General features: G+C 41.5%; 1 protein-coding gene across 1 annotated transcript; it reads left to right on the top strand.

Annotated features, from left to right (window-relative positions):
- The first annotated feature begins 1962 nt into the window (after positions 1-1962).
- Positions 1963-16989, top strand: LOC132827471 (glutamyl-tRNA(Gln) amidotransferase subunit C, mitochondrial-like). The gene is made up of 5 exons (XM_060844158.1): positions 1963-2232; positions 3118-3168; positions 3748-3908; positions 7486-7589; positions 16599-16989. Exons 1-5 carry the CDS (start codon positions 1963-1965, stop codon positions 16658-16660), a joined length of 648 nt encoding a protein of 215 aa, XP_060700141.1. The 3' UTR covers positions 16661-16989.
- Positions 16990-17260: the final 271 nt, after the last annotated feature.

Genomic DNA, 17260 nt, shown 5'->3' with positions numbered 1-17260 from the left:
ACACCAGTAGCCAACATTTTGCACAATGGCTTGATTATAAAGACAATTGTCTATCATGGCATACTGGGCGACATGGTGGCTCAGTGGTTGGTACTGCTGTCTCATAGTACTAGGGACCCAGGTGCCATTCCACCCTCGGGCAACTGTCTGCGTGGAGTTTGCACATTCTCCATGTGTCTGTGTGGGTTTCCTCTGAATGCTCCAGTTTCCTCCTACCATCCAAAGATGTGCTGATTAGGTGGATTGGTCATGCTAAATTGTCCAGAGATGTGCAGGCAGAGCAGATTAACCATGGGAAACGCAGAGTTACAAGGATAGGGTGGGATGCTCATCTGAGAGGTCATGTAGACTTGATGGTCTGAACGCTTCAACACTGTAAGGATTCCATGTGTTTTGCTCATGTCCTTTGCAGAATGTAACCGGCCCAACCTGGCCTGCAGATGGCTCCAGTCTCACCAATCTTCTTGACTCAGGAGTGGTCCACCTTGCGAATATGTAACTTAGCTGTACAAAAGCATTGCAAGGAATGAATAAAGTGAAAAGTAATATTTATCAAAGTGAGCATTAATAACGTGAAAAGGGGATTGACCCCCCCCTCCCCATTGTTTATGTCATTGCCTTGCTTGAATTATCATTCTGTGTCTTTGAGGCTTTCATTCTAATTCTCTTTGATAATCTTCAATGGAATGAGCAACTTTAGTTGCATAGTGTAACATAACAAGCATAATAAAATATCCTGATATCACAGAAGTATTATGTAACAAAATATGATACTGAGGTTCATGAAGAAATATGAGATTAGTTGACCAAAAAAGGACAAAGGTTTTAATGTGTATTTTAAAGGAAGGAAGTTGAATAGAAAGGTTTGGGGAGGGTTAGTTACTTGAGATTTTTCAAGGTTGCCTAGGTAACTGAAGACATTACCACCATTGGTGAAGTGATTAGAATTAAGGAACCTGAAGAAATCAGATTAGATGAGCAAAGATATCTTAGAGCAGATGGGTCTGGATGAGATTACAGAGTTAGGGAAGGAGTAGGCCATGGAAGAATTTCAAAATGAAGATTGTACTTTAAAATCAAGACATTGTTTTCTGGGAGCCAATATCGCTCAGCAAGCGCAGAGGTGATACGGGAATGATATGTTTCAAGTTAGGGTATAGGCAGCAGAGTTGGATGACCTCCAGTTTATAGAGGATAGAATGTAGGAGACCAGCTACTTTGAAATAGTTGAATGTAGAGGTAACAAAGACATGCTTGAGGCTTTCAGCAGCTCATTGTCTGTGTCCCAGCTAATGTTTGGCAATGCTATGAAGATGGAAACAATGGACTTAGTTCTAGTGAGGCTATATGGTTGGTCATGGTCAGATATGACACCAAGGCTGTGAACAGATTGATTTTATCTCAGACTGTTGCATGGGTATTGGATGGAACTAGTAGGTAGAGAATGGAGTTGAGAGTGAGGACTGAAAACAATAATTTGATCTTCCCAACATTTAATCCGAATGTACATATTCAGTTCTGGATTTTAGATTAGTGATCTGATCATTTAGCAATAATGAAAGAGTTGTGAGATGTCTTAGTGAGGTACAGCTGTATGGTATAGGCGACCATGTGAAAACAAATGCTGTGATATCAGTTATTGTCATTGAAGAGCAGTATGTAGACAATAAAAAAGAATATTGCTAAGTTTATACCCTTGGGTGACACCAGATATGATGCTGTGGGAGCAGGAGCAAAAGATGTATTTAAAATTATTTGGAATGCTGATTTTTAATTTGGCTGATAGATTATAGATTAGGATTATAGATTATTGATTAGGATTATAGATTATCAATTTGGATGATAGATGATTGATTCAGAATACAGATTTAATTCGGATTATAAATTCAGATTATCGATTAATTTATATATATATATAATTATATATTATTTATTAGGATGATAGATTGAATCAGATTATTGATGAGTGTTATTATTACAGCCCGGATCCAGGGCCCTTCCTGCTCACTGTCTCCGAGGCCACAGCCGCTGGAGCCCGGCTCCTGCCTCATTCCCCTCGGCCCCGGGACAATGTGGAGCTTCACCAGGAGAGCCGCCCTCTGGGTGCCGCTGCCCCGGCGGCTGAGCCCGAGCCCGAGGCCGCGGAATGCGCGGACTGCCGTTTGTGGGAGGCCGCCCGGACCCAGCAGCGGGAGGCCTGAGGGAGCGGGCCCAGCCCCGGCCTGGAGTAAGGTAAGGCCGGGGATGGAGCTCCGGGCGACCGCCTCCAGCCGCCAGTCACCCCCGGGGCTGGAGAGAGCCGAACCCGGATCGCCCCCGAATCCGCATCCCCCCTTAATCCGGATCCTCCCTGAACCCGGATCACCCCTTTAATCCCGACCCCCCCCACACACCGAATCCGCATCCCCCCTTAATCCGGATCACCCCCCCCGCAAATCCAGATACCCACTGAACCCAGATCACCCCCTCTGAATCCGGATCACCCCTTAATCCGGATCACCCCCACCCCATAAATCCGGATACCCACTGAACCCAGATTACCCCCTTAATCCTGATTCCCCCTCTGAATCCGGATCACCCCTTTAATCCGCATCCCCCCCCCCCCAAATCCGCATCCCCCTTTTAATCCAGATCCTCCCTGAACCCAGATCCCCCCGAACCTGGATCACCCCTTTAATCCAGATCACCCCCTTAATCTGGATCACCCCCTTAATCCAGATCCCCCTGAATCAGGATCATCCCCTTAATCTGGATCACCTCCTGATTCCGGATCACCCCCTGAATCCAGATAAGCAATCAGTCAGTGATCTCTCCTTCCTCTGCATCCCATAAAGTCTCACCATCACTATCGCGACGCTGCACTGTTTTATTCACCAGCCCATTGACCCTATATCTCTGCAACATTATTGGGTCACATTCTACCTGATCTGTACATAGCATATAATGTCTCCATTAAAACTCCACTCTAATTTCCTTGTCAGTTTTGAGGGTTCAGGCACCTCTGCCCTCTTCTTCAACTGGTCAGTCATCATTCCTGAGGTTAGGCATTTGATGACCATTTAACTATCATTGGAACCAAACTGCTCTGATTTAGATTTCCATTCTTGATCTTTTTAGGTGCCTCAGAGTCCATCCTGGCAGCCTGTAGAGGTCTGTGAGTTTCCAGAGGTAAGGAAGCATTTCCTGGGAAACAGCCAAAAACTGTACTTGTTGGTAATTAAACCTCTAACTGAGAACCATATAGACCTGGGAGGCCCTGTGTTTGACCCTGCTCTGTGCAATGGAAGGATTGCTCATCGACCCTGGGTGGGAAAGAGGATCCATGGGTTCCTTAACTCTCCAGCAATCCCTTGATTGCATTGCAAGTGTGAGCAGACTTGAACTGAGCTTTTAAATTTAGGCACTTTAAATAAATGATCGAGACTTTACCCAGAAGGCTGCTTGGGTGTGAATGGACAGAGGAGCCTGTTAACAGTAGAAATAGTTAGGGAATTGGTGCTTTCAAGCGAGAAAGGGAGAAAATATAAAAGGTGCATACAGTTGCAGTTTCTGTGTGCTGGATCATTTATTGAAGAGATAGAAAAGCTTAATTGTTCCCCACGCTATAGTTCAGGGACATAGTACCTGCACTGCTTCAGCTTTACACAGGCCAGTGATAGACCCTGGTTCTCTGGCACAGTGGTTGCACAGTGCTACACTGGGCAGAGACTTATAATGATTTAATGTTTTCATGCCACCAAACTCCAGGTTACCATGGAGATGATTGACCATCTTGAACGATTGGCACTCGTTGATTTTCGGAACCAGGAGGGTATAGAAAGACTGGCAGATGCCATACAGTTTGCCAACCAGCTGCATGCTGTTGACACTGAGGGAGTGGAGCCCATGGATTCAGTGCTGGAGGACAGGTAATGGTATCTCTGTCTTACCTGATGGTAAATTAAGGAGAGCAAAAGAGACCAAAGGAGTTAGATTGTTAGGGGAGGTGATGGTATCGTGGTAGTGTCTCTGCACAGGTCACTCAGAACCCCAGGCTTAATGTGTTGAGGACCTGAGTTCGAATCCCACCATGGCAGATGGTGAATTGGATCAGTAATGGCAACTGTTTGATTGTTGTAAAAAAAAAACCACCTCATAGAATCGCTACAGTGTGGAAACAGGCCCTTCGGCCCAGCAAGTCCACATCAACCCTCCGAAGAGTGTCCCACCCAGGCCCATTCCCCTATTACTCTACATTTACCCCAGACTAATGCACCTAACCTACACATCCTTGACCACTACAGGCAATTTAGCATTGCCACTTGCACATCTTTGGATTGCAGGAGGAAACTGGAGCACCTGAAGGAAACCCATGCAGACATGGGGAGAATGTGCAAACTCCATACAGACAGTCACCTGGAGGCTGGAATTGAACCCAGGTCCCTGGTGCTGTGAGGCATCAGTGCTAACTACTGAGCCATCTTGCTACCTAGGTCACTAATGTCCTTTTTAAGGAAGGAAATAAGTCTTTCTTATTGGGTCTGGCCTACATGTGATCCATGGCAATGTGGTTGACTCTTAATTGTTTTCTGAGCAATTAGGTATGGACAATAATTGGTGACCTAACTAGTGACATGCACCTCCCAGAAATGCATTTAAAAAAAACAGTTGTACAACTGAGTGAAATATTTTATGTTGATAAATTTATAAAGTGCAGCAGATGTAAATTCTGAAATTTCCTTCTTACCTTTAAAACAGTCCTTCAAACTTATTTATGTTGGTCATCTATCCATTAGCAATTTTGGTCCTGTGAAGCAGTTGGGATGTTTTACTATGCTAAAAGTGCTATGTACATGAAAGTGTTTGTTGGCATAGAAATTAGTGACCAGATAATCTATTGTAGTGATACCAACTGAATAACAACAATTTGTACTTGTATATAGCACCTTTTAACCTCACAAAATGGATCAAGGTGTTTGACAGGCAAAAACATACATTAAAGTTTGGTTTGATTTATAATTGTCACTGTACCTAGGTACAGTGAAAAGTTTTGTTTTGCATACAGTACAGGCAGATCATACAAAGTGCATTCAGGTAATACAACAGAGTGAGGAATACAATGCTAAGGCTACAGAGAAGATGCAAAGGGAACGAGATCAACGTTAAATTTATAATTTGAGAGGTCCATTCAGAAGTCTAATAACAGCAGGGAAAAAGTGGATCTTGAAACTATTCATATATGTTTCATATCTACTGCTTGACAGAGGAAGATGGAAGAGAGTATAAGTTGGTGGGAGGGTTCTTTGATTATGTTGGTTGCTTTCCCAATGATCTTTGTGTCTTTGACTGCTATGATCTGCCTGTGCTGCTCACAAAACAAAGCTTTTCACTGTACTTAGATACATGTAACTACAATAAATCAAATCAAATCCTGAGGCAGTGGGAAATAAAGTTGGATTCAGTGAACGAAAGGCTTGTTTACGTGAGGGCCTGGGCTGTGTTCATGATTCTCTGTGGTTTCTTGCGGCCTTGGGAAGGGCAGTTGTCATACCGAGCTGTGATGAATCCAGATAGGGATGCTTTCTGTGGTGCATCCTGTAAAAAATTGGTAAGAGTCCTTGTAGACATGATGAAGTTCCTTAGCTTCCATACACGTACCATCCTCTGCGTGAAAACGTTGCCCCTTAGGTCTCTTATATGTCTTTCCCCTCTCACCCTGACCCTTTAGTTCTGGACTCCCCCATCCCAAGGAAAAGACTTGTCTATTTATCCTATCCATGCTCCTCATGTTTTCATAAATCTTTATAAGGTCGCCCCTTAGCCTCTGAAACTCTGGGGAAAAAAGCCCCAGCCTATTCAGTGTCTCCCTATAGCTCAAACCCTCCAACCCTGGCAACACCCTTGTAAACCTTTTCTGAACCCTAACAGTTTCACAACATCCTTCCAATAGGAAGGAGACCAGAATTGCACGCAATATTCCAAAAGTGGCCTAACCAACGTCCTGTACAGCCTCAACATGACATCCCAACACCTGTACTCAATACTTTGACCAATAAAGGAAAATATACCAAATGCCGCCTTCACTATCCTATCTACCTGTGCCTCTAATTTCAAGGAGCTATGAACCTACACTCCAAGGTCTCTTTGTTCAGCAACACTTTCTAGGACCTTACTATTAACTGTATTAGTGCTATTCTGATTTCCTTTTCCAAAATTCTCATCTCGTATTTATCTAAATTAAACTCCATCTGCCACTCCTCAGCCCATTGGCCCATCTGATCAAGATCCTGTTGTAAATTGTGGTGACCTCCTTCGCTGTCCAATATACGTCCAATTTTGGTGTCATCTGCAAACTACTAACTATACCTCCTATGTTCACATCCAAATCGTTTATATAAATGACGAAAAGTAGAGGACCCAGCACCGATCCTTGTGGCACTCCACTGGTCACAGGCCTCCAGTCTGAAAAACAACCCTCCACCACCACCCTCTGTCTTCTACCTTTGACCCAGTTCTGTATCCAAATGGCTAGTTCTCCCTGTATTCCATGAGATCTAACCTTGCTAACCAGTCTCCCATGGGGAACCTTGTCAAACGCCTTACTGAAGTCCATATAGATCACATCTACCACTCTGCCCTCATCAATCCTCTTTGTTACTTTTTCAGAAAGCTCAGTCAAGTTTGTGAGACATGATTTCCCATGCACAAAGCCATGTTGACTATCCCTAATCAGTCATTGCATTTCCAAATACATGTACATCCTGTCCCTCGCTCCAACAACTTGCCCTCACCGACGTCGGGCTCACTGATCTATAGTTCCCTGGCTTGTCCTTACCACCTTTCGTAAACAGTGGCACCACGTTTGCCAACCTCCAGTCTTCTGGCACCTCACCTGTGACTATCGATGGTACAAATATCTCAGCAGGAGTCCCAGCAATCACTTCTCTAGTTTCCCACAGAGTTCTCAGGTACACCTGATCAGGTCCTGGGGATTTATCCACCTTTATGCATTTCAAGACATCCAGCACTTCCTCCTCTGTAATATGGACATTTTTCAAGGTGTCACCATCTGTTTCCCTACAGTCAATATTCTATATTTTCCATGGCCTTGGCAAGAGTGCACATTCAGGAGACGTAAATGGCAACAGTCAAGACACAGGAGGTTCATCGACAGGGTTGGTTAGGGAGGGGAGATGCCAGAGTGTTGGGCAAAGGCAGATGCTGCAAATCAGTGGGTGAGAGGATGGGAGAAGCACCTCCAAAATGGTGCCAAATGGAGAACACAGGATATGATGTTAAAACAAAAATTGGAACGCTCAGTGAAATTATAGGCTCTATTAACTTACCAACATTGTTTTGCAAGCAAGTCAGTTGGGGATTTACTATAATCAGTTCCTGTTCTTATGTTCTTATGATATTATCTTATCACTGATCAGAGAGATCTATAGACTGCTAGTATAGTACCTTTCAATTCAGTTCTCAAAACATTTCTATTTTATCACACAGGCCATTGTACTTGCGTGAGGACACAGTCACGGAAGGTTACTGTGCAGAGGCAATCCTCAGCAATGCGAAGCAAGTTGTAGAGGAATACTTTATAGCACCTCCAGGCAAGTTCAATCAGCTTTACCATCTTTGCTGCTTTCAAACTCATCGTGTGGTATTCTCTCCAGGTTTGGCTAGAAGGTGTCAGAGCTATAATTGACATTGCAAACTGGCTCTAATATAAAGCTCTCATTATCACTTAAGTCAGCGTTTTTTCTGTCCTGACCTGCTATTCCTTGCTTACCTACCCCATTCACATGTCTCTCTTTTTCTTTCTCTCTCTCTCTCTGGGTTCCATCTTCACCTACCCACTCACCTCCCCCAATTTCCTCTTCAGCATAAATACCTCTTTTTCGAGCTGCCAGCAGTTCTGATGAAGAGTTACCAGACGCTGAAATGTTAACTGTGCTTCCTTTCCACAGCAGATGCTGCTAGAACTGCCAGGTTTCTCCAGCGACCTCTGTTTTTGTTGTAGGTCAGCTGCCTGACATTCATTCTCGTTTATTGAAAATCTTTCTCATTAGTCATTTAGTTTTTCAAATGCCTCTTCGAGATTATTGGTCAAGCAACTACTGTTGTAAACACAGCGGGTGTTGGAAAAACTCAGCAGGTCTGGCAGCATCTGTGGGGGAAGAGAGTCAACATTTGGATTAATTAGGACTTAGGAACTGAAGAGAGGTTGAAATGAGATGGGTTTGTGATGTTGATAAATGAGGGAGCATCAGCCAGAAGAAAAGGTCAGGGATATTTTAGAGGCAAAAGAGATTAAATAACAGTGATATTGTGTAAAAAAAAAACAAAGAGTAGTAGAAGACAGCTTTGGTCCTGAGAAAGTCTATGGCAGAATAAAGGACAGCTCTGTCTAAAAACGGAAACACATGATAAGAGGACTGGCACAGATTTCCCACTGGCCAGACAGTCTTTACTCCAGTGTAAGTGGGAGCTGTGAATGGGGACCCTGCAGAATCCCCACTGTACACACTCTGAAACTGACTGTTCCTCTGGGCAATTCCTCTATTCTTGGCAACTGCTGAAAGCCTCTGTAAAAATCAGAGACTCTGGATGGTTCCAATGAAATTAAGTGAAATAATTATTCTGGAAAAGTTAGAAATTAGATACCCATTCAAACTCCTGAGTACTGACCCCATAGTTAGCTCACACACCCCAAACTACTCCACTGTCACGAACAGTTACACAGCCCAGATCCTGACCCTAACACACATCCCAGGGACTGACATAAGCACTCCCCACAACAACATGACACTCTTCTCTCCCCAGGACCTGGAAGCACACCTTCCCCTACCCACTGACACCTGACACACCCTACCCCTGGTATCCAACACCTTCCCTCCATCTCCATTAAGATCTGAACCCTGCCCGGTCAGTGGACCTGATACCCTCACCCTGAGTTCCATGACCCCAGCCACTGCCACTGCTTTTAGATCTGACTTGCACCACCCACCATTGGACCCTATCATCCTTTCCCTCCCCCACTGGACTGGACACGACCCCCCCGCCCCTCCCCCATCTGGATTTCCATCCAACTCAGTTTCTCCAGCCCACCCTGATCTTTTGCAAACACTCACCTGCTCCACTTCCCACCTGACTCTCTACCCCTCCCAATTGGCACCCTACTTACCTGACACTATACCCACTTGGCTCTCTATTCCCTTCCAGTTGGTACCTTACCCACCTGGCACCTACCTCTACCCATCTGGCACTCACCCTCCCAGCAGTTCTGTGACAAGAAAGAACTGTCATAGTCTCTATATTTGTTAGGTAGGTCTGAGCACATTATCCTCTCAGAAAAGCAAAACTCCCTTCTTTTATATAAAAAAAAGGGCTGGGGTGGGAATTTGCATGAGATTGCCTGTCCCCAGAAAATCCACTCCACAGACTGACACTTGGCAAAGGAATCGAATTGAAATGGTGGGCAGCATGCACGGTGTGTTGATAACTTGTGAGCCATGATACCAAACATGTCGAAAACTTGGAAGAAATAGAGAGCCAAGTGAGTATAGTGTCAGCTAAGTAGGGTGCCAATTGGGAGGGGATAGAGAGCCAAGTGGGTATAGTGTCAGGTAGGTCATGCTGACTTGACATAGTCCGTAAACCAGGATAACACCTACCATAAGGTGTTTTATATGACAGTCGAGTGTGGGAGTCATGACTGATGTTGTTTCTTTCCCCTCAGCCTGAATGCTGTAGCTGCAACTCATTGTAACTTATTGACTGAAACTGATTTATGACAGGTAGTAGCAGAAATAGCCATTTAACCAATTGTGAAGTTGTTTCTCTAGTTTAGTGAGATTGTGGTTGAACTGACCCAACTCCCTGCACCTTTGCCCTGTACTCCTTTAATATCTTTCATTAAGAAAATCAGTTTCAGTTGCAAAACGAATAACTGGTCTAGTATCAGTTATAGAAGAGAGTTTTGAACTTTATAGTGCTTCGTGTATAGAATTATTTCCTCAACTCTGTCTTGAATAGTTCAGTTCGTATTTTTTCAACTATGCCTTAAGGACCTCAGCTCAATTAATGGAAATAGTTTCTCTCTGTTTATACTATCCATTCCCTTTGATATCTTGAAAATGTTAATCAACTCACTCTTCAACCTTAACACCCTTGGTTTATGGAATCTCCCTTCATAGTTTAACTCTTGAATCTGGGGATGTTTCTTGTTCCTGCTTTTGGGAGCATTTAGGACCAGAATAAGTAGCTACCCATTTAAGACAGAGATGAGGAGGAAATTCTTCTCTTTGAGAATGGTGCATCAGTGGAATTCTTTACTACAGGAGGGGCTGTATTCAAGGTTGAGATATAGAGATTCTTAATCAGTGAGGGAGTTACAGGTTATGGTGAAAAGAGAGGGAAATTAAGGATTATCTGAAAAGTCATGATCTCACTGAAGGGCAGCCTCCATGGCCTACTCCTTCTCCTATGTCTTATACTCTTTAACTTTCAGCCAGAAGTGCTGAGTAGATGATTCATCTTGACCTCTTCCTGTTGGTCCTCAGGATCACATGCCAGTCTTCAGCCAAATTGCTTCACTTGATGGGTACCAAGAAACCACTGAAGGCTCTGGATATTACAGAGCTCTGACCACAACCTGACAATAGTACTGATGAGCTGTGTGCCCAAATTAGCCATATCCCTAGTCAAGTTGTTCCAGATACAATCCTGACATTTACCCAACAATGTGGGAGATTATCCAGGTATCTCAAATCTACAAATCCAATTGGCCGGATTCCTCACCCCCTCCCCCCCCCGACACCACTCACTCAGCAATAACCAGCTCAGTTTGGGCTCTGCCAGGGCCACTCAGCTCCTGATCCCATTGCAACCTTTATTCAAACATTGAAGAAAAGGCTGAACTCCAGAGAAGTGAGGATGACCTCTCTTGACATCAAGGCAGCATTGACCGATTGTGGCATTAAGGAGCTCTAGTAAAACTGGAGCCAATGGAAATCTCTCCACTGGCTGGAGTCATGCCTGACACAAAGGAAGATATTTGGAGGCCAGCCATCTCAGTGCCAGGTGTCTCTGCAGGAGTATCTGGGACTTGAACCCAAGCCTTCTGGCTCAAAGATACGGACATTACCACAACATCACAAGATTTTGGATTGTTAGAAAACTCCTATCCCAGCGTTAGCAATTGTCAATGGACTAATTTTATAAATGGATTGAAATCAGGCCTCTTCCATGATCTGTGTGGTTGATATTTTCTAGACAACCTATTCAGAGATGTTGTGACACACATCTGCAGTAGGTGGGATTTGAACGTGGGCCTACGCAATTACATAGAAACGCTATTACTGTGCCACAAAAGCCCTCTGTTCCTCAGGAATCTCTCCTAGGCTCGGACATACCCAACTATACCATCAATGACTATTCCTCCATCCTAAGGTCACTCTTACTTTGCTTCATCATTTAGATGGCTCTCTGACCCTGATTCTGTATTAATTAATTTATTTGACATGTCTAGCATGTTAACCTTCTCTTCTAATTCAACTCACATACAAATGATTATTCAGTATGTGTGTCATGTCCTAATTTCCATTGGTAATGGCACTGTTACCTGGTTTAAAGAGGCATACTTTCCACCTGATCACTCTTTCTTTGTAAAGTGTTAATTTTGATATGCCTCAGAGCTCCTTTTCTAGCTCCATATTCTGTTTTGTCACTAGTGATGTACTTTGTCTACTTCCTATTCACTAGGATTAGTGTTTTTATCTGCATTTTTATTTGCTTTCTTACATGTTTTATGTTGTCCTTTACATCTTTAATGGTCCACGGTTGTCTCTTCTAATGAATCAATGTCTTATTCCTTAGGGGTATAGAACTGGCTCTGTATCACAAAAATATACTTTATTCATACAATTTGAAAAAGTACATGATGAAACATTTTGAAAATTATACAGTGCGATAGAATTCATCTTGTCTACATTCAGCATGTTACACTCTGAGGTGCCTCAATATCATTGTTATACTTTTAAAATTTGCAGTATACATTTCACATCAGTATACAGTCCAAGGGCTAAACATTTCAAATTGAAAATTCAGAAGGTGCAATAGGCTTTAACTTTGCTACTTACAGCATGTTCAACTCTGAGGTGCTGTAATACAATTGCAATATTTTTGATGTTTATAATTATAATACTTGTCAGGCATATAGCTTGAGGGGTTCAATAGAGTTTCCAATTCCTTGGTGTATTATGGCTGGAAGGCGTTACACAGTAACCTTTCTCTATTGTGCACCAGCTCTAAGCTTCCGTGTATCCCTCAACATTGACTCCTCTTGCTGATCTTCTGTCATCATTGATAGATGCATTTGTCCAGTTTACTGTAATCGCTCTGTTTCTCATCCTTTTGAAATCAGCCTTCTCTTAATCTAGAATTGTTGGTAATTGTTTTGCATTTCTCCTTTGGAAAATAACCTGTTTATTCAACTACATTATAATTGCCATTAGATAAATGTGTTTTTGTACAGTTAGACTATTAAGTAAATCATTATACATTACCATTTCTAATATCATCTCTTGTTGGCTCCTGGACATTGTGTTAAATTAGCTCAGGTACACTCATAAAATTCACCTTTCTGACATTTTATGAAATTTATATAAAAGTCAAAATCTCTTACTAAAAACACTGATCCTACATCTGCCTAATCTCTCTATTTACGCAACCTACTGCTTTATATCTGCTATAGTAACTGCCAGACAATTCTCACGAATTCATTATTCATTTGTAATTCTTTGTTCTAGCCATAAAGTCTCCAATGTCTACTGACCTTTCATTGTCATCTCTCATCATTGAGATTTCATCCTTAATAATCACCACCCATGTCAAATCCTCCAAATGTGTGACTGCAGTTTATCCGATTTGTTTATGAAAACTTCATCCTTGTGACCACTTTCATTTTTCCTGTCCATTAGGAATTATTAGCCTAGCCCAGTAATTTCTTGCTAACCCAGTACTTAAAATGAAATCTCTCATTTCCAATCACTTGGCCACATATTCACCTCCCTGATCTGTTTCTCCCCATGCCAGTTTGCTCATAGCTCAGTTATGAACCTTGAGGTCATGATCTTTAGTTCATTAGCTCTTTCCAAAAGTACCTATAATCTACTCTTCTCTAAATTGGTTATAAGATAGCTCATGGATCCTCCTCGTTCAATATCCTTTTCAATCTGGTTTGAGATGTCCCTCGTGTGGAACTAGACCGATAACTTACCATGCAGATTTCTGAATGAAAGATTTATGCCCGAAATGTCGACTCTCCTGTTCCTCGGATGTTGCCTGACCTGCTGTGCTTTTTCCAGTGCCACACTTTTCGACTCTGACTCTCCAGATCTTTGAGTTCTGCCCACTAAAAATGATATCTTTGTCTGATTACTGCATTACCCAACAACTACCACATTATGCCTCTCCCCGTATCCTTTTCCAATGTGCTGTAATTAGTAGATTGGATATCCTTCCACTGTCTTTATCCTTATTGTAACAGGTAGCAACAACATCAGACCTGTTGAGTAGTATCTGCTTGTATGGATTTTCATTCTCCAGTTCATCCATTGTTCACACTAATCCCATTCTGAGCCTGGTTCCCTCAAAAATGTGAGACAAAGTCTGGAATAAATTAACATGATATTGCTCCCTTTTCGTTGTATGCTGAGGAGTCTAATTCACAGTCCAGCTTAATGACTCTGCAATTGAGGGATTCAAGATGAGTTACTAGTTGCGTGTTTGCTTGGTAAAGTCTCACTGAAGTGTCAGTCATGAGCAGGCACTTCAGGAACTCCAGCCTGCTGTGCCATTCAATAATATCTTGGCTGATCTGATTGGACAATGAGATTGAGATTGCAAGCTGTTATATTGCATTAGTGAAATACAATAGCATTGCCATATTTCAACTTCAATTTTTTGTAACTACTTTTAATTTAATTCCTTTCTATTCACACCTGGACAAAAGAAAGTAAATACTTCATGCTTTTAGCTTACACAAAACCAGCATGTGTTGAGAACTAAAAAGCTGCACTTCCTCCTCTGCATCAAATTCCCATGCTCAATAAACTCCTTGTAATTCTTTTTGTGACCACTCAGAATCAGCAACTACTGCTTAGATTATCCATGTGTTTTGAGAGCCACACCCAGATTACAAATAGGGAATCAGATTCCTGCATGCAGTGATCAGCACCTATCAAAGGAACCACTTAGTTGTTGGGCAGTTTGTTGATAAGGTCAGTCTTTAAAGTTATGAGTTTAATTTCAAAACTCTTAAATACCAGAGAAATCTCATTCATTAAATCCCTGACTTTTGCCTGGCAGTAACACTTTACTTTCTTCATGACCACTCTGAGCAGGAAACTTTACCTTTGAACTAATGGGGAAGGTGGTAGAGGGTATGGAGTGAAATTTTTATATGTTATGTGAAGGATTAGAGTCAAGACTAGAATTGAAATTACCTTTTTAATCTTTCCAGCAGTCACAGATGCAGTTTAGCTAATGTTACAACTGGTGCTTTCCTTGTGTTTTTCAGTGCTTGAAGGTGTTTAAATGTTCTTCTTTGACTTTGTGCTTAAATGCATTGTAATTTTAAAAATACTACTGTTGTGGTTGGTAGTCTGGAGTTTATTGTTATGTTCAATATGATTGATACTTTCATGTAGCAATCTGACACTTCCATTTCAGTCATACTGCACCAGCTTCTGGAATCGCAACATCATCTTGTTTTTAAGATAGCACTAACTTGAGTGGCTTCAAGTGTTTTGTGTTATTTAAACTAAAATAGACATGCAATTGGAAACCAAAATACTAAACACAAGTAATGGGATGTTTTCTGGTCCCTTCTCTAAGGTGATTTTATGCATGGGAAACAACTCCGAACCAAAGAGTTAATTTGTACTGCATTCCTCAATGCAGTCACTACAGTGAATAGTGAAGGTTGAAAGCTGATGTCAACCCATTGTTATTCATTTTCCCATCACAGAATGGGCAAGAGTCCAAATATTTACCAGCATAGCCTGAGATTTTTCTTTAACCATCGTTCTTTTAACTTCTTTACACGGAGTGATTTTTAATATAGGTTTCTCACTTCTTGCTATGGTTTGAGATAAATGAGACTTAAATTGTTCTTTGATTGGAAATATCACATTTAATGGCTATCTTGGTAGAAATTCAAAGTGTGGTAAATGGAAGTTGGGTTTGGAAATAAAGTTAGTTGTCAATGTGAGGTTCTAAAATTGAACATTTTTTTTCCATCTTCAGACGTCACAGGAAAGGGGGAGCTCTTTATTACAACAGTTTAACTGCATTGATTTCTTGACATACCTAATAGTCCTCAAAGTAGGGCTGAATAGTGTTCCCTCTTTGCCTGGCACAGGATGACCGAGGCTGATTGGAAGTCTCTCACTGTTATTTGAGCTCAGTTAACTGGGCACTGAATTAGATCAAACCCCAACATTCTGGTCTGTATAGCTTAAGCTAATTGTCAGTTGTGCCCCACAACTATCTCGACAACTAAAAATGACAGCTACACTGATGGGTGGGTTTGATTTATGCAGCGGCTCAGAACCAGTCAAGCATTCTCAATGGCAGCACCTAATTTTAAATGGTTGAGTTTACTTGCAGTTTAGCATTAATGTATTGATATGAAAAATGGATTGGGATTCTTGTGATGTTTAGTTCAATAAAATGAAAATTGAGATTGCTTGGCAGCAAGACTGGTATTGTCTAAATTAATCAGTTCACAGAAAACACACACACAAGGAGCAAGCATGTCATGGTCAGTTCCAGATGAAGATGATCTCAGCCAAAGCGTGGCGTTTGTTCCTCAGTCAGTATATCTGATCAAAGTTCAGTAATTCAAGCACAATATGTTTATCATCTGAAGATGTATTCAGACTTAGCTGTGATGGTCCTCATGGTAGAACATGCCCCAACTACTGTCTCTTACTGGTTTGTATGAAGATTACCTGCTAAGTTGATCTATCGTATGAATGTTGATCCTCTGGATCTGTATCAAGTGCAAGTTAAGTTTTAAGGAGATTACAAAAGAAAATTAGGAAGCAAGTTCTAATAATGTTTTAAAAGCATTAATAATAATTGATTGAAGGAATAATGAACCTGATTGATATTATCTTAAAACAGTCTCTCCTTCCTTTTATTTTGTGAAGGAAGAAAGATTTTAATGGCCATTGAATAATTATGGCATCCCATTTAGGTTGTTTAGAAAGGGTTCGGAGTTACAAGTTCAGCAGGTATCACTCTAAACACAAGATCAAGAGGGAACCTCTCATGGTACAAATGCCCATATTTACTGCCAAGGGTTCCATTTGCATAAGTTTCATGCCTGAGATTTCTGCCTATGCAGGGCAAAACTGAAACGGTCCAGGAAAAATGAATTAAGCACCTGCAATGTCATTCTATTTTCCAGGGATGGTTTGTAATGCAGTGCCTGGAGGTGATGAAAGTAACAACTTCCAAACAAAAATAATTTTCTCAATTGTCTGTTTTGTTTTACATTGATTTAAGATTATATTTTGCCTAATATATTAAAAAAAGTCTTTTCATTTTAGGGAATATTCCACTGCCAAAGAAAGAAGAGAGAGACAGCTTCCTTCAGCATTCTAACCGGTGACCACGACAAGAGGAAATGTTGGAATTAACAATTTCAACATGGATGTTCTTGGTGAGGAATTCCACTTTCTTGCAGACTACTTGACTACACTGAACATACGGTGAAGATTCAAGCATGCCAGATTTGTCAAATGAAACAGTTTTTCATATCAAATGGCCATGCCAAAGATGTGAAATTCAGTGATGTGTAGATTTTTTTTTCTCCATCAACTTGGATTGTTGTTTTTGATTTATTAAATTTGTAATTGAACAGAAAAACACTAATTTATTTGAATACTGAAATAAAGAAAAGGTGTGTCTCTTAGTGCATTCTCACCTTTGAAACCGAAAGATACGGTTTTGCCTCCTACTTCAGGAACCTGTGCATAATCTAGGGTGCTTTTTCATGTGAAGTATTAAGGGAATACTGCATTCTCAGAAATGCCATCCTTCAGATAAGAAATTAAGGCAGTTGGACAAGTGTGGTATAATCTCATACAAATTACTCCTTTTTGTTGGTGCTCCTTGCCCTACTATTTAAACACTTAATCTCAACTGAGACTTAAGTCTCTGGAATGGGGTAATCAACTGTTCTACACAAGGCCTCATACTATAGGTATCA

The sequence above is a fragment of the Hemiscyllium ocellatum genome, chromosome 24 (genome assembly GCF_020745735.1).
Source record: "Hemiscyllium ocellatum isolate sHemOce1 chromosome 24, sHemOce1.pat.X.cur, whole genome shotgun sequence".
In the NCBI taxonomy this organism is placed as follows: Eukaryota; Metazoa; Chordata; class Chondrichthyes; order Orectolobiformes; family Hemiscylliidae; genus Hemiscyllium; species Hemiscyllium ocellatum.
The sequence above is the reverse complement of the archived record's forward strand: the minus strand, read 5'-3'. Positions and strand labels throughout refer to the sequence as shown.